Below are 17,835 nucleotides of genomic sequence, written 5' to 3'. Positions count from 1 at the left end.
AGTCCGTCCAAGTACCTCTCAATTCTCACAACTTTCAGGCTCTGATTCGCGCATGACAGTTCACGTCATGAGTTGACAAAAGCGTCGCGGAGCATTTTAAGCGAGCGTGACGAGTAGTGGACTAATGCTGATGTGATGCTACTCGATATTTCCCAGGTTTAATGGTGATACCGTGGTATCATGAATTGGATGGCTGTGTGCGTGTTGTTATCTTGCTCATGATCAAGTTCGCCGATATTTACTGCAAATGGCCAAGACTGATATCAACCTTGAGAGTTGAGACTGAGAAATTATGGCTGCCATACCACCTACTCAATCATAGAGGGTAGACACTCGATTTGTTAGTAGAGTATTAGGCATTCCAAGCAGTTAATACACCATGAATTTTAAGAATGTTATCATTATGGAGGCCGACTCTAGCTATCCATCCGTATAAGTGATTGTTAGATATAGCACAGTAGAAGCAGTCACAAAAAGCATATATTCACACAGTACACCAGAAACTCAGGACCCAGGCATCCGTCATTACCTTAGTTGGGCACCATCCTCCGACTCTGACTCCGACGTTACGACATCGCAACTTTTCCAACTCAACCGCAGACAAACCCCAGGAGAGCCACATTTCTTCAGCTCTCCCTAGCAGCAACAACATCCGAGCATCCCGTTCCGTTTCGCACGCCTGTCTACTATTCTCCGATTCGATTTACTACTCGTCCCACGTTGACATCGTCCCCACCACTCAAACGCATCACCCACTTTCCGAGCTTTCGCAATGGCTGGCAAGAAGGGTGACAACAGCAAGAAGGTAGCGGGCAACGCTCGCAAGGCCGAGGCTGCCGCCCAGAAGCAGGCCGCAAACGACGCCCGTCAAGAAGCTGCCGAGGAGGAGAAGTGGAACAAGGGTGCCAAGAACAACTCTAAGAAGTGAGTCCTGATGTCGCTTGAGGGCGCAGCTATGGGTCGCTGACATCGCATTTAGGGAAGCTCAAGCTGCCAAGGCTGCTGAGGCTGAGAAGAAGAGGGCCGAGAAAGCTGCTCTCGAGGCCGAAGACGACGCCAACACCCCTGGAAAGGCCCCCAAGAAGTCCAAGGCTCCAGTAAAGAAGTCGCGCGGTCTTGATCTTGCGCAGCTCGACGGCGACGATAAGCCCTCTGCCATCAGTGCATCCGGTATCGACAATGCTCTCGACGCTCTGGCTCTGACAGGCGGCAAGGACGAAAAGGTCGACCGACATCCCGAACGCCGATTTCCCGCCGCACTAGCCAAGTACGAAGAGCGACGACTCGAGGAGATGAAGAAGGACGGCAGCGGTGTCGGCTTACGCCTGGATCAGAGGAAGACCAGAATCAGGAAGGAGTTCGAGAAGCACCCCGACAACCCTTTCAACCAAGTCACTGCTTCGTACAACGCTACGAGGGACGATATGGCCACGATTCGGGCACAGGAGAAGGCCAAGATCGAGCAGCGTCTCGGGCACTAGATCTGGGCTTTGTTTCTTTTATTGGCATTTGCGAGATACCATCATGAGAAGAGAACATGCATGGCTGAGAATTTAAAAGTTTCATGACGGAGTACTTGCTTGGGAATAGACCATGGCTTGCATCTTGTTGAGATGAAGGTGCTGCTACGATTTACGATTATGAGTCTATAGGAAGATACTCAGAGAATAGGATTTGAATAGACAAATGCTTCTCATTCGTTTTTTCCGGCATCGTGATATCACAACTTACCCCACCAGCATGAGATGGATGACCCCGCGGTTAGCCCATGGCAGAATCTGCGCAACTGTAGGGTAGTAGTGGAAGCGGTATCATGACCTTGGATCTAAAGCTGTCATGATACGCATTACAACGTGCCTCTATTCCCTGAAGGTCCTATAAACACCGAAAAGAAATGAAATGTATTATTAAAAAGAGTTCTCCATTGTAATGCTATCTTTCTTTGACCTGTATTTGGTTCACGACTTCCAGTGCATGGATACACCCCACCATATTGTTAGGTGTAAGCCTTCACCGCCTGCCAGATAGCATCGGAGAGTTCTCAAGCTTGGAGATCTAACAACCACAGACAGATGCGACACGATCTCTAAAGCCAGTCCATAACCCTACGTCTAGTTCCTGATATAATACAACTCCACGATACACAGCATCTTGATACGCGATCGCGCCTGCAACACCAATGCCGCCTTTCAATAATATGAGCGCACTGCCATCGCTGCGCAAACAGCAGCTCCTCTCAGAATTGTTTGTTCTCTAACAAGACATACTATAGAGTAACCGTGTTGACATGTAAACTAGTGCTGGACTCAAGCAAGCATGCCCTGAAGGTATATTTGTTAGTCTAACCCCAGGCGATGCCACGCTCTGGTCTGGTGTTCTATTCGTTCGCAAAGGTAACCAACACTTGCATGCTTCCTCGACTCAAGGCCTTGGCATATGATGCTGATCTCGTGATTCTCATAGGCCCCTATTGCCCTGCTATACTCAGATTTCAAATATCGTTTCCCGACTCGTATCCTCAACTCCCACCTCTCGTCGTCTTCTCAACAGACATGTTCCATCCTCTCATCACACCCTTGACAACATACATGTACACAACCGACATCCAAGAAAGCGGCACAGTGAGCGCGTCGGATCAAGAGCGATTACCGCCAGGAGGTTTCAGCTTGCGCCATGGATTCCCGGACTGGTTCGGACGAGGACGACGGAGTATGGTGGAAGCGAAACAAGCGCCAGTGACGAGTCCTGGTTCGACCAGTAGCTCGACAACATCAGCAAACCCATCATCAGGAACACCTTCGTATGTGCGCACTGGAAAAAAGAGTGTCTCGGCTTATGAAGTTCTACACTACATCCGCAGTGCCTTTGATACAGAAGAAGTTCTCGACTCTGTACCCCTCGCGGCGGCAGGGAACCCAGGAGCTTGGCACGCATGGAGAACGCACCGCAAAGCAACGGGGAAGTTGGCAGAAGATACAACTGCGGAGGAAGAGCAAAAGGAACAAGAGCAGAGCGAGAACAGGCCAGAGAGCGTAAAATCGGGGTCATCTACGGCTACGCCAAGACGACCTGGAGAATGGAATTGGGATGGAGTTTGGGAGGACAGAGTTAAGAAGAACGTTTCTGCAAGCTTGTCAGAGCCTGTCCTCTATGGAGAAACCAAGAATTCAGATGACCTGGTATGTCTTCTGCCCCTATCATGACTAGCGAAAGAGCTCTACTAATTCTGTGTAGATCAAGTTTCTTGCGATGGAGGACACCGATATCGATTCGGTGAAGGACAATCTGCGTCGAACACTTGGGCAAGCTACATGAACTTCAGCTTACCTTAGAGTCCCTACCTAGGTATATTTTAGTCTCTGATGTTTTCGACTGATTTAGATGCGGCCTTGCAGTTGTGCCTTAGGTAGCCACTGCTCAAAGGCATTGCTCTCGACATCAGGGCAGGAACTCTGCACCTATTGCCTCACGTTTAGCATAGCATGATCTTCCGGTTTATTCTGTTCGCTCGAAGAGCAAGAGCAACTCTGATACCCCTAAGAACCTTCCCAAACTACCTTAGGTTGCTTTATGCTTCGTTCGTCTCCAGTAGTTGAATCTCAACCAAGAATGTTCATCACAACAACAACATCGTCTTCCTCCTCATTGTATGCATAAAGCATGCTACTGTTGCATCTCAAATCTTTGATCGTTCTCAACATTCTTGCAATCTTACATTACCTACCGCATCGTACAAGTTCCCTGACCGAAACGGAACAGCCACCATCGTTGACCATACATTATATGAGACTCGCAACACCCAAATAAAAGGTTTACCGATTCCATTTCAGAGATAAACATTATCGAGAAGGACCAGTCTCATAAGTCACCACAGTATACATCATGATGTCGAACCAAAGTTACCAAGATCCTCCCTACTGGGGCATTTGCGCCTCGGATCCTAGCTTTGCCTGCGAAAAGCCGAGTCCTTTGAGAATTGTGAAAGCTGACGAGAACATGAATACGGCAAACCATTCTAACCAAGGTAGCTCTAAACACAGGCGGTCAATTCAGGGGGATGGGTCTCTCACAGTGGCCAAGAGGCGCAAGATCAACCCAGGACAAGCAAATGCAGATAAAGAAAACTTAGGATGGCCACATGATGACCCAGGTATGGGAGAACAAGGAAGCTCAACCTTGCGGGAAGCCAAATGCTAGGTGCAGAATGAGGATAGTCCACCCCTACGCTTGGGGGCCACGCCCTCGCCCCAGCTATCAGTCAGGAAAACGAGACAGACGCGCCCAGAGCCCGGGGACCTATCGGGGCAAGGCCACTCGTTCTCCGCCCCGATATCGAGTGAACTGCCTGGGGTGTATGATCTACGGCGTCCAGTCAAGGTCCGCCCTCCTCTGACCAATATATATGACAGGGCTTTTATGTCTAATGCACAGTTACCGCTGGTGCCTCATGCAGCAAGCCGAGAAGAGGAGTCGCCACTATTCAGAGGAAGTCCACCTATGGCACTGACCGAGTTCTTCAAGACACTGCCCAGGCCAAGGTTAGAACGTTGGCCAACACCACAGATTACCATCACACCCGAGGCCACGACTATCGAAGAAGGTTGCCATAGATTTTGGGTGGCTATCGAGGTCTCTGTCAGACGCTGGCCGGAGAGTTCAGTGAAAAGCCAACCAGGGGCCCATTAGGAGCGGCCAGATCTGTTCACGGATCTTGCTGGCTTCACGCAATGTGGCCAAGAGAGTACGCATAAAGGGCACTTTCTTGAACAAACAAGACTGACGGCATACATAGCTGGGGATATTGGCGATGATGGTGGTCTCAACGATTTGGACGTCCAAATTCTGCCAACGGAAAAATCTTCGGTTGTCCGTATTCTCCAGGAACAGCCCTTTCCCATGTAAGTACACAAACGAACGAGATTGCCATACTGGCCAAGGCGCACACTGATTCACGGGAATAGTCACCGCTTGAACCCCGGATCAAGCATCTTTCTTCTAGCTCAAGTGCAGGTCCGTGTCTCAAAGGGTATGCGGCAATGCAGACAGAAGTGTTCACGGTTAGAATCGGACAACCTGATAGAAGCGCTTAAGGAGGAGTTAGGTGACTCTACCGTGAGCTACATGACCGTGCGGCTGTCATATCGAGATTCGGCGTTTCCCATGTGTCAAGATACGGGAATTGTGGAGGACGACATGTTCAGCATGCACAGCAAGATTGAGACTGTAGCCACAGCCTCCGTGAAACTCCACAATGCCATGTCGCTTTGGTCTCCTGCTCCGGTTTTAAGATCCAACCCACTATTGCCACTGGTAGAGAGACACTGGGGGACCATGAGCGCCAGGAAGGTAATGGCACAAATTGCTGCAGCAAAATACGACCCCAAGGATTCAGAGCAAACATACTGTTTGCAACAGAAGAATTCAGAAAAGACAGGCTATAGAACACATGGAAAGCCCACTTGGAATCATAGCCCTACGCCTCGGATTCCTCCCAGAAAGGCAAGCCTTCAACGAGACTGCACTGAAGTCGATCTCGATGATAGAGGAAAGCACTCCCAACCTCGTCAGAGATTAAGACAAGGGTCATCCAGATGTGGCAGCTATGCATCAAGCTACTTGTCGAGGCAGAGTCGTGAAGGTCTCCCAGGGCCGAGAACCTTTAGGGGCGCGGGGGTGAACAATTCGGCCCATACACGACCGGAAGAAGAGCACAGCCGAGATGGAACTGGTATTCCTGCTACTCAAGGCCGAAGAACCCTTTCTGGCAAATCTGACAGCAGCACGTTGTGGAAGAGGCGGTCGCTCGGCGCCGACACCCTCAGGGGCTTATTACCTTTGATGGCGGGCTTGTCAATAACGACAAGGGAGCGGGAAGTGGAGGAGCCCCGAGGAGCATCGCCAGCGCGCAGCAGAGGGAAAAAGGATGCAAGCAAATGGGGATGGGCGTCATGGTTCTAGACTGACCCAGGTAGTAGACAAAATGGAGAAACCGTACACGTAGTGAGATTCGAATGCTTTTTGTTGGATTGTCTACGAAGAAGGCGGTATTGCTACCTTGTCTAAAGTTCGTCTTTCCAGGGGATAGAGATCTGAGCACCCTTTCGCGCAACGGTCAAGGCAGCAGCTCGATTGGCTACCGCGACAGCTGCTTCGATATTAAATTGGCCGTCTTTGGCGGCTACAACGGCCAGGGCGTAAGAACCAACAAAAGTATCACCCGCGGCTGTGGTGTCCACTACGTTCGTCTTAGTTGCCGGAAGCAATGCGCTCTGGCCTTGTTTATTGACGAAATAGACACCACGACCTCCGAGGGTGATGATGACATTGTGGACTCCGCGATCAATGAAGACACGGCCAATGCGGTCCAAGCCTTGAAGGTCATCAAGCTCAGACTCAGCACAGTCTGCAAGAATGGCGGCCTCGGTCTCATTAACAACGAGATGGGCCAGCCCATCGTAGGCATCCATAGGTAAGGGCTGAGCCGGTGCTGGATTGAGAAGGACAGGAACACCATCCCTTTTGGCAGCTTTCAAAGCCTGCATGACAGTATCGAAAGGAATTTCGAGCTGCATGATCAGAAGGTCAGGACGGGGGCCAGGAAGGGTCTCAAACTCAGCAGGCTGAAGAGAGTGATTGGCTTCAGGAGACAAGATAATGCGGTTCTGGCCAGAGGGCTCATCCACAATGATGATAGCTAGGCCAGACTTCTGGTCTTGGCGGATGGCTACAGAATCGACAGCAACGCCAAAGGAGCGCAGGCTATCAAGCAGGAGGGTGCCATAAGGATCGGCGCCAACAGCACCCACCATAGAGACGACAGCCGAAGGATTGGACAGGTCCGAGTCTCGAGAGAGCTTGCCACAAGCAACAGCTTGATTAGCGCCCTTACCGCCTGGCGAAGTATTGAAATGGTTTGAGGTGAGGGTTTCACCAGGAAGGGGATGATGTGGGACATAGGAAACGAGATCCATGTTGAGGGAGCCCAAAATGGTGATGTGTGGAGTGCTAGCGTGAGAAGCCATCGTAGAGGTGGGTTGGAAGAGATTTGCTGAACGGGTTATTGCGGCTGAATCGAGGCCGGTGTTGCTTTCGCAATATGATACTGTCTGTGTGTAGTTGAGGATGTAGTAGTATCAGTACCCCGTAGTTGAATTGTCACGTCAGGGGTGAGTATTGGCAGCCGAAAGCCGATGGCCCGCGTGTCTGTAGGTAGCGTCAGAAAGAGGCCGAGCGCAAAAGCAACGATCGAAAGAAGTCCGTTTATTTGCTTTTCTCAACGTTTGCGCACAAGGATTCGCCGGTGACGCCGCAAACTTTAAGGATGGTTCGTTCACAATATGTATTGACACGTTAAGCTTGCGGTGAAGAAGTTGTCAACTTGAGCTGCTGTTATTGAGACGACCCGAGTCATGTGGAAAAGATGGATCCCGCCTGCCCGAGGAGGGTTAGAGAGCTGAGGGGCATGTGCAAGTGGAAGGTGAAAGTCATCAAGTTTGGTGTGGGGTTGTTTTGTCCTGCCTTCCTTGTCGCTACTAATGTTACCTGCTGTAGATGGGGCAGCGACGATGGAAAATGTTTCAAATTGAGAAGGAACTGTTTCATCCAATCATATTCCCGGGACCGTATTCCGACCACCTATCATCAGCAAAGACAATTCCGCAACTCGTGGAGCGTCATGAGCTACAATGCACTGCAATGCCTAAAGGCCCTATTGAACCTAGGCCTTATTCTAGGTGCATATGCAACAGACCAGACCAAAGACAGTTATGACAAGACAAGTGCCGGCTCCTCACTTTAGCGTCGGTATTGAGCCACATTGTCTCGCCCAATCTCTATTTCTGAGCCGCCGATCCGTAGCTAAATCAGCACATGAATCAGTTCGACAACGGCCTTGTACAGCTGCAGCAACTAAATCCTTAGCTTAGCAGCAAGTCAAGTGCCAGCTTAGCGGACCCTTCCAGCCTTCTCGCTCCCTTTGTTTACTAAACGAGATGGTGCGCTCTGTTTCCCAGGGGTTGCAGCTCATGGCGGATGCTTTGAGTTTCGCGTAGCGAGACGTAAAGCAGCCAGGATCTGGGCCCGAAGGAACGGAACCGAGATTTGGAGAAGGAACAAATGTAGCCAATTGCATCGTGGGAATCGCTTGGCCGTAGACAAAATGTGACAACAACTGAGACAACAAGGCAAACATTTGCATCATATGAGCTGGCATTGGAGGATCAAGCTGATATTCCTTAGGCTAAATGACTTATCCACAAACTGCGTCATATTATCGGCTAAAACCTTTTCTGTATTAACACGACAGTCAAGTTCTTTGGAAACTGCCCTGGTGGGTAGTGTGAATACTACAGCTCTAGTACCTAATTCCTTATCTCTCATGCAACTAGGGTCAAGGGATGCACATGGGAAGGTGGGCACGGAAAAGAAGATCAGTTTGTATATCCCCGGTAACCAGGATCTTCTTGTTCTCTCCTTCAGTGCCCGTTCGACCGTTGCATTTTCTGTTGGTCTCGATAATGATACATCAGAAAGTCAGCAACAGTGTTTGCTTTTAGAGGATGCCACACCTTCCAGCATTCCTTGCTCACTCTGAGTACTGGACAAATACTTTGTTATTACAAAGAAACCGGTGAATTGAGAGACTTGCAGCAGTTCCACGGCCATCCTCGGCTCACTTGTTAAGTTTTTGGTTACCAGCCTCAAGGTGCTAATCTTCAGCTACCATATGGGTCAATGATGGGTGGAACCGGAGAGTTGCAAAGAAGGAACGATGGATGGAAATTATTGAATGCGGATGGCTCATAGATACCAGTTGGTTGCTCTGTCCCTATTGGGAATATGCCTGAGGTGATGCCGTGCGTGATTCAGTGAAGCAACTTGAGGTCATTGCCTGATTCTTTAGGTAAGGTAGCTTGACATTTGCTTCCTTCCCTGGCTTATTTGCTACAATTATCACCTCAACTCTCTCAAGAAATTCTTATCTTTTCCATTCACTTAAAGTGACTCAAACTCGATCTCACTTTAGCCAAGCCCGAGTCATGATAGAGCACTACCTATCTCAAGCCCTCATTGGGCTGACGCTTGCCATTGCCACCGTTTTGCTTTTTGCATTGGCCCATTGGCGCTCTCGGCCTACGCTGCCATTACCACCTGGTCCACCTTCTGAGTTTCTTCTTGGCCATTCCCGTGTTATACCCAAGGAGAATGCTGCAGCAGTATACGCGAAATGGTCGAAAGAGTACAGTCAGTTTGACCTCAGTACATGGAAACGAATATTTCGCCTCTGACATTACCTTCAACAGATTCAGATATCATACATGTCCGGTCCCTGGGTCGTTCTACAGTCGTGCTCAATAGCGCAGATGTAGCCAGGGATATCTTGGACAAGAAAGGCGCCAATTTTTGTGACCGACCTAGATTTACGCTACTGGAAGTGTAAGCCAACCCCTGCTTCTAGTCTATCTAGAACGAAGCTTGGTCCGAATACCCTGCTCACCAGAGCCTTCGATAGCATGGGATGGGGAAAGACCCTGACTTTTCTTCCTTTTGGTCAACGTTGGCAAATGCACAGAAAGTTCCTCCAGACTTCGTTCAGCAACACGAATGTCCGCCGATGGCACACTCTGCAGATAACAGAAGCTCGACGAACGATTCAGAATATACTCAAGAAGCCTGAAACATGGGAAACGTCGTTACGCAGGCTTGCGGTTGCCATCGTTTTGCAAGTGAGCTATGGCACCCAAGTCCTCGAGGATGATGATCCCTACATCCAAATCGCCAACGATGCCATGTATGCCACTGGCAATGGTGGAGTTCCTGCCAATAGTATTGTTGATCTAGTTCCATTCGGTACAGGATATCCACACGATGGACCCGAAATCTCTCGAAGACTATGCTAATGAGCCAGTCTAGTTCGCTACCTCCCCGACTGCATTGTCCGCGACTGGTCCCTGCGATTCGCCCGACAATGGCGCTGGGCTATTAAAAAGCTTCACGACGTCCCATTCGCTGCTGCCCAAGCTGAAAATGTGAGTTGGAGGGTAGTGGGTGGCTTGGGAAGACACCTCAAGAACCATGCCACGTCTTTCCATGTAACTGACTTCCTTCTGCAGCACAGATATGATTATTATACAAACACTTCTCTAGCACATCACCTCCTACGAGAGTATAAGGACAAGGAGTCCCGTGGCCAGGAACAACAATGGTCCCTTGATGATATCAAAGGGGCGGCAGGAGCAGTTTTTATTGCGGGGACAGATACTGTGAGTCAATCTCCATAACAGTTGATTTTCGGAAGCTAAGAATGTGGCCTTCAGACATGGGCTACATGCGTAATCTTTATTCTCAACATGGTACTTCACCCGGAAATACAGGAGAAGGCACAGCAAGAGCTTGATGCGGTGATTGGATCTGATAGACTTCCCGACTTCTCGGACCGGCCCGCTTTGGTTTATATCGAACATATTGTCCAGGAGATTTATCGGTGCGCGCCATTTAACCAACCACTAACACGAGATCTAAGCTAACGGGCATCTTCACAAAGCTGGTCGCCACTGGCTCCTCTAGGTGAGTTGTTCATGGTTGGTAATGAGGAAACCCTGTAATGGCTACTAATGCGCGGCAGGGATCCCACACAAGTCGCTCCACGATGATATCTACAAGGGCATGCTCATTCCCAAAGGTACATCCAAGGCGAAAGTCTCTTTGCTGCTTGTGCAAGCTAACTAATGATTTACAGGGTAAGACACTCTCTTACGATGCTGTCATCATAGTGATGTTACAAGGTGGGGAGGGTAACTGATAAGTGCCAGGACTGTGGTCTATGCCAACGCTTATGCTATAGCTCATGATGAGCGGGTCTACAAAAACCCCCACAATTTCAATCCCGACAGATATGAAGCTGGGGAACCGTTTCCTGTTGGGAATTTTGGATTTGGGCGCCGGTACGTGACAGGCCAACCCCAACAGAGACGCGTGCCACGGCTTTGAAATCTAGAGCGAACTAATCACTACTAGGGTCTGTGTCGGTCGATTTCTGGCTGACAATAGTGTCTGGATCATGGTAGCAACGATGTTGTCCGTACTTCGGTTTTGCAAGAAGATGTCTTCAGACGGGAAGCCCATTGAGCCCCGAGTCCAATTTACCAATGGAGGAACCTGGTATGTTGACTCCCCCTGTCTTGAGCTATCCCCACTGCCCCTCGATATCTTTGTACCCCTGCGAAACTGGAAACATGCACATAAGTATTTGATAATGTCGTTGACACATGGCTGACAATGGTGTTTGCTGCAAGTCACCCTGAGCACTTTGACTGTGTCATCAGACCACGAAGTCTTGCAACAGAGGCACTTGTCAACAGCGACTAGGAATAGCGACCAGCGATCCCTCCTAACAGCTTGGAAGAGTAATATAGGAGGTTGGAACAGGTATCAAGTAAGTCATGCTCAGTGTGTCTTGCGATGACTGGCCAATCCTCACATGCTGTATGGAAGCATGACAAGTACTCATGTGCCCATCGATATCAGAAAACAAACGCAAATATTATACTGTTTCACTGCAACCTGGCACTGGTAGATATCGGGTCGTATCTATTGATAGACACCAACAAAGTCGCAAACTGTTGCCATTTCTGGAATTACCCTTTCCTTTTTCTTGCTCAGCACATTATAGTATGTGGTAATGCTGGCTCTCTTCCCATTGGACTGGCTGTACCCATGGCTTACTTCGACCTTGACGATTCTCTGCAATAAAGATGCTTGAAGCAGGCCGCAAAGGTCACCATGGCTGCGGTTTCCCAAGACTGGTAGTCTATTTTAGCCGATCCACAGGGCCCTGATGTTCAAGAAGGGTCTCAATTGGTTCGTGAGGGAACCTTTTGAGACCCTTGTCGAGGTGGGGTATCTCGGCAGAGTCATTCGCTTGTGTTGTGTTACCTCAGCCCAGCTCGTTGGTAGTCGAGTCAAAGCGCAGGATTATCAAGGCAGTAAGTGATACGTCTCTCAGTCAGCTCTGTGGCCACGACTCGTTGTCGACTTAGTGCAGCAAGAGGCACCACTCACTGGCGCCCAATTCCCACACTATTGCAAAGGACCATGTCTGTTTATGGTAACAGCATGTATAGTGGATGGGGATAACATGCTAGCCAAGAGACAAGACAATAGCGATATGTGACATCTTTGCTTGGCCGCTCTATAGAATCCCTGCAATGTCGATTGGCATGCCTCCCTTGGGATTCACCCATTACTGCGAAAGAAAGGCAGGACTTCGGACTAAATGGCGCGTTCTAGGACCAGCCCTTGTCATGAAATTTGGGTGAAGGATGCGAAAGCTGCATCTCCTTCGCATTATATTGCATCGAGGTAACAGGGATCAAGCAAACATTCTTCATGTCCACCCTATCCCCGCTAGCTGCATACACATACTGTATTGTGCAGAACCGAGAAGCCGAAGTGGTTGCTGTCAAAAGCCCGCGGGCATTTGACAAAGATAGAGTTGTCCTTGATCCGTATTCATACGACGCTGACCCGCTCTGTATCTAATTGTTGGCGTTCCATACGAGTCGCAGGTATATAAAGGAAAAGCAAGACGATGCCCCATTGTATTGTTGTATCTATCACCTTTTTCGCGAGTATTTGATGACCATGTTTCATCACAGTCCCGCAATGATTTAGCTTGGTAGGACCTTGTACACGGGCCGCCGCGCCGCACTTCTATCTGCATTAGAGCAGGATCATGATCGTCAAAGTTTCGGGCCATTTCGGTGTTGGTCCAGTCCCTGCCCTTATGCAAGCAGAGAAATCTTCATGGCTGACTTTGATGAACATGTGAGTGGCAAGCAGCACATGCCGCAGCCAGTCGTTGTCATGGGTCTATCTGATTAGCCGCTCGAACCAACTGAGAAGCACACCACACCTCAGCCCTAAGTACAGTGATGTATCAGCCATGTTGGTTCGGCTCAGCCCCAGAAAACAACATGGCTGTTGTGTTGTTTAGAACAAGCACACTGCAGTAAACCCCTAGACACCAACATACACCCCAGCAAGCCACACTTTATTGTGACAGATCAGTTGGGAACAAAGTTGCAAAATACGGTTCCGCATCCGATTGCACTCCTTGATGGTGAAATCTTGGCCTCCCAAGATTATTGGCTGATGACTGTGACCAGGTCGACTGCAAGAAAAGGATCACAGCGTCTAGACACTATTATTGAGCCTATTGTGGAACGACTGTTAGTGGGGTCGACTGCAGGAGGCAAACAGACTTCAGCGGCGTATGTAAGAGATACATGGTTCTTCGTTATCTTAAGGTCGGGTTTGACATACCATGACACTAGAGCAATTCAAGCTTATCAGAGACTTAAGCCCTTCCTTGCATGTCCAGTAAACCTAAGGCTTTGCACTACTGATCACCAGCATCGCAATGGCAGTTCTCAAGGATTTGGAGGCTAACCAAGGGTTCCATTTATCCGAACACGCCAGAAACAACACGGAAAATGGAGAAAGTGCCAGTGTTTCGACTACCAAGAACGCAAAGGCTGGTGTGTTTTCGACGTGGTATAGGAGATTGCTTGACGCTGGTGTCGAGGAGAATGGGGTTCGGCCAGTGCCCATCGAGGAAAGAACCCAAACTCAGCACAGCAACCTTTTCACTGTGTTCTTCACATGTCTGTTGTGTATTCTGCCGTGAGTTAATGACATAACCTAACCAATAGATGATCGCATATGCTGATAAAATCTCAGGTTGCCAACTGGTGCTCTCGGCACGGCTGTATACGGACTGGGGTTGCGAGATGTGTCGTTGATAATTATCTTTTTCAACATTGTAACATGCATCCCCCCAGCTGTTATAAGTATCGGAGGATGCAAGACCGGGATGAGACAAATGATACAGGCTCGATATTCCTTCGGGTGAGTCTCTCAAGTTCAAATATCATTGCAAAGAAATTGCTGACATTTCGATTTGACAGGCTGTATCTTGGAATCATTCCCATCCTGCTCAATGCTGGAACGGTAACAGGGTTTACGCTCGTGGGATCGATCGTGAGCGGACAGGCCATCGCAGCTGTGAACGGGAAGGCCGACATAAGTGTGAACGTAGGCATCGGCATCGTTTGCACTCTCAGCTTTTGTCTCGCGTTCCTAGGATATCGAGCAGTCCACGTCTGGCAACGGTGGCAATGGTTACCGAACCTGGTTGCCATTGTCATTGCCGTCGGCTGTGGCGGGAAGCATCTGATGAACCAGGCTGACCATGACCCGGCATCTGTGAAAAGTGTCATCGGATATGGAAGTCTAATGGCAGGATATTTCATGACATTTGGCGGTACTGTCTCCGATTTCACCGTCTATCACGACCCCAAGTCATCCAAGTAAGGACTTCTCGATATTGTGTTGTGATAATCAAAGCTGACAACCCTCACCCAAATCGCAGGCTCAAGGTCTTTACGTACGTGTATCTGGGCTTGATCGCTCCATCGACGCCTCTGCTCATTCTTGGAGCTGCCATTGGTGGAGCTCTTCCTAATGTCGAATCATGACAAACGGCTTGGGATAATTATGGAATCGGCGGCGTCATGGCTGAAATGCTCGCACCGGCAGGGGGGTTTGGCAAATTCGTTCTTGTCGTCCTCGCTCTGAGTGTTGTTGGCAACATGGTGCTGTCCAATTATTCAGTCGCCTTGTGTTTGCAGATGCTTGTTCCTGTATTTGCCAAGGTGCCACGCTTCTTGTTCATCGTCGCAACGCTGGCTAACATGATTCCCATGTCGATCTATGCGGCTGCTAAATGGGAGGAGTCCCTTGTTAACTTTCTGTCTGTGATTGGTTATTGGGCGGGATGCTTTGATGCTATTATCATTGAAGAACTCATAGTCTTTCGAAACATGGACTACCGTTCTTATGACCCCGAGATATGGAATCAATCACGACGGCTTCCAACTGGACTCGCGGCTATTGGAGCGTCTTTGGTCAGTCTTGGGTTGGTGGTCCCGTCAATAGACACGCCGTGGTTCACTGGGCCCATTGGGGAGCGAATTGGTGACCTGGGCTTTGAATCAGCTTTCGTGGTCACTGGGATGGCCTACTACCCGCTTCGGACCTTGGAACTCAGGGTGATGGGTCATGTTTGAGGCAAATGCACCTATAATCCTGCATGCTTGACAATGCTCAAAAAAGAGAAACCGATTCTTCTCCCAGCGTTGCCACTGGAGTGTCCATATCATACTCGGTGGCATTTAGGTCCAATGCACTAGTCAATGATAGTAGAAACCATGATAGAACAAGACTACAGGGAGAGATGGGGGTTTGGGTTGAGCAAGGGGGGTTTCCAAGAAGCATGTTGAGTAGAGCAGAGGGATAGCTGAAGCTAATTGGAGGCTTGTATATAAGTATAGCCTAGCTTTAGGCACTAAGCATGCAGCGCGCCACACAGGACAACGTCTTCACCAAAAGGATGCCATGAAACATTCGATAGCCGCGCAGCAGGAATTGGAGTACCTGCTGAATCCTGAAGGCGATCTGGCGACACGACAACGCCGCCTTGACCAAGCCAAGTTGGTGCAATAGTAACAATAACGGAGTCAACTAGTTCGTGATATAGAGGATCGAGCAAGGAGTTGATAATTTGGCCGCCTCCCTCGACCATGACACTGGAGAGGCCTGCATGATGCAAGGCTCTGAATACATCATGCCAGTCAAAGCGCATACGTTCGTTGGGTCCTATTTCAGTCGGGACATGGATATACTTTCCGCCATGCTGTTCGAGTAGTGCAACGTTTTCAGCAGGCAAGTCCTGGCTAGACACACCAGTCAGGACAAAGGGAGCTAAACCATTACCGAGGCGAGAAACCTCTAGGACTTTGTCGGAGCTGCTAGGAGTCCATCGGAGATGAGGATCGATGACGATGGGCCGAGGCTGACTTGTAGCACCAGTGATACGACAATTTAGGGCGGGCGAATCGGCCAAGAGAGTCGAAACGCCGATGAGAATAGCATCATGCCGTGAACGCAGATAGTGAGTCATTGCTTTTGAGTCGGGTCCTGAAAGTCGAGTTCGGACGCCAGGTGCCAGAGAAAGGGATGAATCAAGTGAAGTTGCAAATGTGAGTGTCACAAATGGTCGTGACGTTTCAGACGCTATTGTTGAAGGTGGAAGTCTGGACTCTAGCATAGCTGCTGAGGATGCGGGGAAGGTGAGCTCCGACATTTTGAGTTATTTCCCGTGATGACAAGGTGGGATCTGATCAAGGACGATACGAAGACGAAAAAACGATATGCCAGAAGGTACAAAGAGCTTTGATGCCAGGTCCTGTTGTCCTAGGAGCGCCGTTCTGGAGGTTGTATGAGCTTCCAATATGCCGCCGACAACTTCTTCAAGAGATTGGGTGACGTGGCTGAGTAGATGAAGAAGATCTGATTTGATCGCTCATTGGGCTCTAGCTCCCTCGATTGATTTGATGTGAAGATGATACTTCGCGGTTGTTGGTGTTAAATTGAAGGATTAAATCAATAATGATTTGGTTGTGATGAAGTTGAAATTGACTTTCCTGATTGGAAGGAAGGACACGAGCAGGGCAGCGGCTGGCTGAAACCGCTGGTGGGAATGTGACAGCGGCAGGCGCGGCCCACATGCCGTTCACGGGCCTTGGCAATCAAATCAGCCAATGAATAGAGATTATTACGATAAACTTGAAGTTCAATATGGAATTCTTGAGCTTCAATAGGATAGCGATTAATATGTGCAATAAAATTTTATTTTATTTTATCTTAGATTTCTTTTCAATAAAGAAATTTGCTGAGTCCGTATACAATGCTGATCATATATCCTACTTTGTTTCACGTTCCAGTGCCGCTTCATTCATCGACGGTATTCCAAAGTGAGGCAGTTCATTTTCTGACTGCTTGGATTATTGGCGACTGGTAGGTCGATTCTATCTGCTAAAGACGGTTATTCAAACAGATCCGAGGAATCCTGGTTTTAGATTCAAACTTGTCATTGCTCGAAACAGAATAGCTCTTTGTGAACCTAGTACTGACAATTGATCCTAAGCAGCTTCAAACTCAAAACAATCCATGTTCAAATTCTTTATGATTTTCAGCTAGAGAAGCACTATATCGGAAGATTAGAGAAGACACCTTCGTGTGAAGAGGGGGTGGCATATGGTTGAATACTTACCTATCTATATGTATGTATATATATATGGATGGATGGATATGAGATTGAATCGAAGTTGCCCAAGTCCGAAGAAGATATTCAGTCTTCAATAAACAGACCACAGCACTGGACTATTGAATATTAACTTTTAATGTAGCTATTTCTGGTATGATAATAGCCGACTAGGCTAGATTTCCAAGACTCTGAATGGGGCAATTGGGTAATCTAAGTCACATGAATAAAAGCATCTGCGGATGCTGCGGGGTAGATCGAATAGATCTAAGACAGTTCAGATCGGGTCTGTATCCTCACATATATACTCTGTTCATATCAAGGACAGTTTCAAGCAAGCTATGTGAGTATTTGTGGATTAAGCTTGGTAAGGGTCAAATAGGAGGAGCACATCCTCGGTAGTTGGAGCCTCACGATAACATCATGTAAATTCGTTGAAATAAATAGATTGAATGCTAGCACATACTGATCATAATGGTGTAACATTGAGCTCATTAACGACCTGGTACCACACTGGTGGTACGGCTGCTCATAAACCCCCCGAAAATTAGTACCGGGATTCGGCGGCAACATTATGAAATGACACTGGCCGGGAAAGAAGGTCATATCAAGTCAAGAATTTCAAAGAATGGCCGGTCCAATTGGAACGGCCCATATCTTGCATGAATCTC

General features: G+C 48.7%; 10 protein-coding genes across 16 annotated transcripts; 8 read left to right on the top strand and 2 right to left on the bottom strand.

Moving 5' to 3' along the window:
- The first annotated feature begins 512 nt into the window (after positions 1-512).
- FVEG_06105 (hypothetical protein) lies at positions 513-1,715 on the top strand. Its single transcript, XM_018894360.1, has 2 exons — positions 513-924; positions 980-1,715. The coding sequence occupies exons 1-2, from the start codon at positions 773-775 to the stop codon at positions 1,479-1,481; spliced, it is 654 nt and encodes a 217-aa protein (XP_018751416.1). The 5' UTR covers positions 513-772; the 3' UTR covers positions 1,482-1,715.
- Positions 1,716-1,959: 244 nt separating this feature from the next.
- Positions 1,960-3,642, top strand: FVEG_06104 (hypothetical protein). The gene is made up of 5 exons (XM_018894359.1): positions 1,960-2,002; positions 2,069-2,244; positions 2,299-2,393; positions 2,464-3,179; positions 3,235-3,642. Exons 2-5 carry the CDS (start codon positions 2,180-2,182, stop codon positions 3,313-3,315), a joined length of 957 nt encoding a protein of 318 aa, XP_018751415.1. The 5' UTR covers positions 1,960-2,002; positions 2,069-2,179; the 3' UTR covers positions 3,316-3,642.
- Positions 3,477-7,523, bottom strand: FVEG_06101 (ribokinase). Its single transcript, XM_018894356.1, has 2 exons — positions 4,944-7,523; positions 3,477-4,889 (listed from the first exon to the last, which is right to left on the bottom strand). The coding sequence occupies exon 1, from the start codon at positions 7,020-7,022 to the stop codon at positions 6,060-6,062; it is 963 nt and encodes a 320-aa protein (XP_018751412.1). The 5' UTR covers positions 7,023-7,523; the 3' UTR covers positions 3,477-4,889; positions 4,944-6,059.
- On the top strand, positions 4,139-4,393 carry FVEG_06103 (hypothetical protein; the record flags this gene model as incomplete). The annotated part of the gene is made up of 1 exon (XM_018894358.1): positions 4,139-4,393. One exon carries the CDS (start codon positions 4,139-4,141, stop codon positions 4,391-4,393), a length of 255 nt encoding a protein of 84 aa, XP_018751414.1.
- Positions 4,417-5,958, top strand: FVEG_06102 (hypothetical protein; the record flags this gene model as incomplete). The annotated part of the gene is made up of 4 exons (XM_018894357.1): positions 4,417-4,635; positions 4,687-4,741; positions 4,793-4,898; positions 4,962-5,958. 4 exons carry the CDS (start codon positions 4,417-4,419, stop codon positions 5,956-5,958), a joined length of 1,377 nt encoding a protein of 458 aa, XP_018751413.1.
- Positions 7,524-9,038: 1,515 nt separating the features above from the next.
- FVEG_15808 (hypothetical protein) lies at positions 9,039-10,728 on the top strand (the record flags this gene model as incomplete). Its single annotated transcript, XM_018905004.1, has 8 exons — positions 9,039-9,243; positions 9,303-9,435; positions 9,512-9,849; positions 9,913-10,032; positions 10,147-10,262; positions 10,317-10,483; positions 10,544-10,566; positions 10,625-10,728. The coding sequence occupies 8 exons, from the start codon at positions 9,039-9,041 to the stop codon at positions 10,726-10,728; spliced, it is 1,206 nt and encodes a 401-aa protein (XP_018751411.1).
- Positions 10,729-10,815: 87 nt separating this feature from the next.
- Positions 10,816-12,130, top strand: FVEG_15807 (hypothetical protein; the record flags this gene model as incomplete). 5 transcript variants are annotated; one of them, XM_018905001.1, is made up of 4 exons in its annotated part: positions 10,816-10,943; positions 11,017-11,160; positions 11,295-11,434; positions 11,527-11,751. In XM_018905001.1, the coding sequence occupies exons 2-4, from the start codon at positions 11,148-11,150 to the stop codon at positions 11,749-11,751; spliced, it is 378 nt and encodes a 125-aa protein (XP_018751408.1). In that variant the 5' UTR covers positions 10,816-10,943; positions 11,017-11,147. The 5 variants fall into 5 exon arrangements, with proteins under 5 accessions (XP_018751408.1, XP_018751407.1, XP_018751410.1 ...); XM_018905000.1 differs by having other exon boundaries at positions 10,816-11,160; positions 11,527-12,130; XM_018905003.1 differs by having other exon boundaries at positions 11,295-11,751.
- A 368-nt stretch (positions 12,131-12,498) lies between these two features.
- On the bottom strand, positions 12,499-16,550 carry FVEG_06098 (riboflavin biosynthesis protein RibD domain-containing protein). 3 transcript variants are annotated; one of them, XM_018894354.1, is made up of 3 exons: positions 15,098-16,550; positions 13,324-15,041; positions 12,499-13,213 (listed from the first exon to the last, which is right to left on the bottom strand). In XM_018894354.1, exon 1 carries the CDS (start codon positions 16,202-16,204, stop codon positions 15,407-15,409), a length of 798 nt encoding a protein of 265 aa, XP_018751403.1. In that variant the 5' UTR covers positions 16,205-16,550; the 3' UTR covers positions 12,499-13,213; positions 13,324-15,041; positions 15,098-15,406. The 3 variants fall into 3 exon arrangements, with proteins under 3 accessions (XP_018751403.1, XP_018751402.1, XP_018751401.1); XM_018894353.1 differs by having other exon boundaries at positions 13,324-16,550; XM_018894352.1 differs by having other exon boundaries at positions 12,499-15,041.
- FVEG_06099 (hypothetical protein) lies at positions 13,063-14,537 on the top strand (the record flags this gene model as incomplete). The annotated part of the gene is made up of 4 exons (XM_018894355.1): positions 13,063-13,683; positions 13,741-13,908; positions 13,968-14,369; positions 14,432-14,537. The coding sequence occupies exons 1-4, from the start codon at positions 13,421-13,423 to the stop codon at positions 14,535-14,537; spliced, it is 939 nt and encodes a 312-aa protein (XP_018751405.1). The 5' UTR covers positions 13,063-13,420.
- FVEG_15806 (hypothetical protein) lies at positions 14,574-15,324 on the top strand (the record flags this gene model as incomplete). The annotated part of the gene is made up of 1 exon (XM_018904998.1): positions 14,574-15,324. The coding sequence occupies one exon, from the start codon at positions 14,574-14,576 to the stop codon at positions 15,126-15,128; it is 555 nt and encodes a 184-aa protein (XP_018751404.1). The 3' UTR covers positions 15,129-15,324.
- Positions 16,551-17,835: the final 1,285 nt, after the last annotated feature.

Source organism: Fusarium verticillioides, chromosome 2 (assembly GCF_000149555.1).
Source record: "Fusarium verticillioides 7600 chromosome 2, whole genome shotgun sequence".
NCBI classification, from domain to species: Eukaryota; Fungi; Ascomycota; class Sordariomycetes; order Hypocreales; family Nectriaceae; genus Fusarium; species Fusarium verticillioides.
This window is presented reverse-complemented; position numbering and strand designations above follow the sequence as displayed.

Excerpts from the sequence above, each read along its gene's own strand:
- FVEG_06101 (XM_018894356.1), bottom strand. The coding sequence starts at position 7,022 with ATGGCTTCTCACGCTAGCACTCCACACATCACCATTTTGGGCTCCCTC.
- FVEG_06105 (XM_018894360.1), top strand. The coding sequence starts at position 773 with ATGGCTGGCAAGAAGGGTGACAACAGCAAGAAGGTAGCGGGCAACGCT. Across the intron at positions 925-979 it reads GCCAAGAACAACTCTAAGAA|GGAAGCTCAAGCTGCCAAGG; the intron begins GTGAGTCCTGAT and ends CATCGCATTTAG.
- FVEG_06098 (XM_018894353.1), bottom strand. The coding sequence starts at position 16,204 with ATGTCGGAGCTCACCTTCCCCGCATCCTCAGCAGCTATGCTAGAGTCC.
- FVEG_06104 (XM_018894359.1), top strand. The coding sequence starts at position 2,180 with ATGCCGCCTTTCAATAATATGAGCGCACTGCCATCGCTGCGCAAACAG. Across the intron at positions 2,245-2,298 it reads CAGCAGCTCCTCTCAGAATT|TGCTGGACTCAAGCAAGCAT; the intron begins GTTTGTTCTCTA and ends CATGTAAACTAG. Across the intron at positions 2,394-2,463 it reads TGTTCTATTCGTTCGCAAAG|GCCCCTATTGCCCTGCTATA; the intron begins GTAACCAACACT and ends TGATTCTCATAG.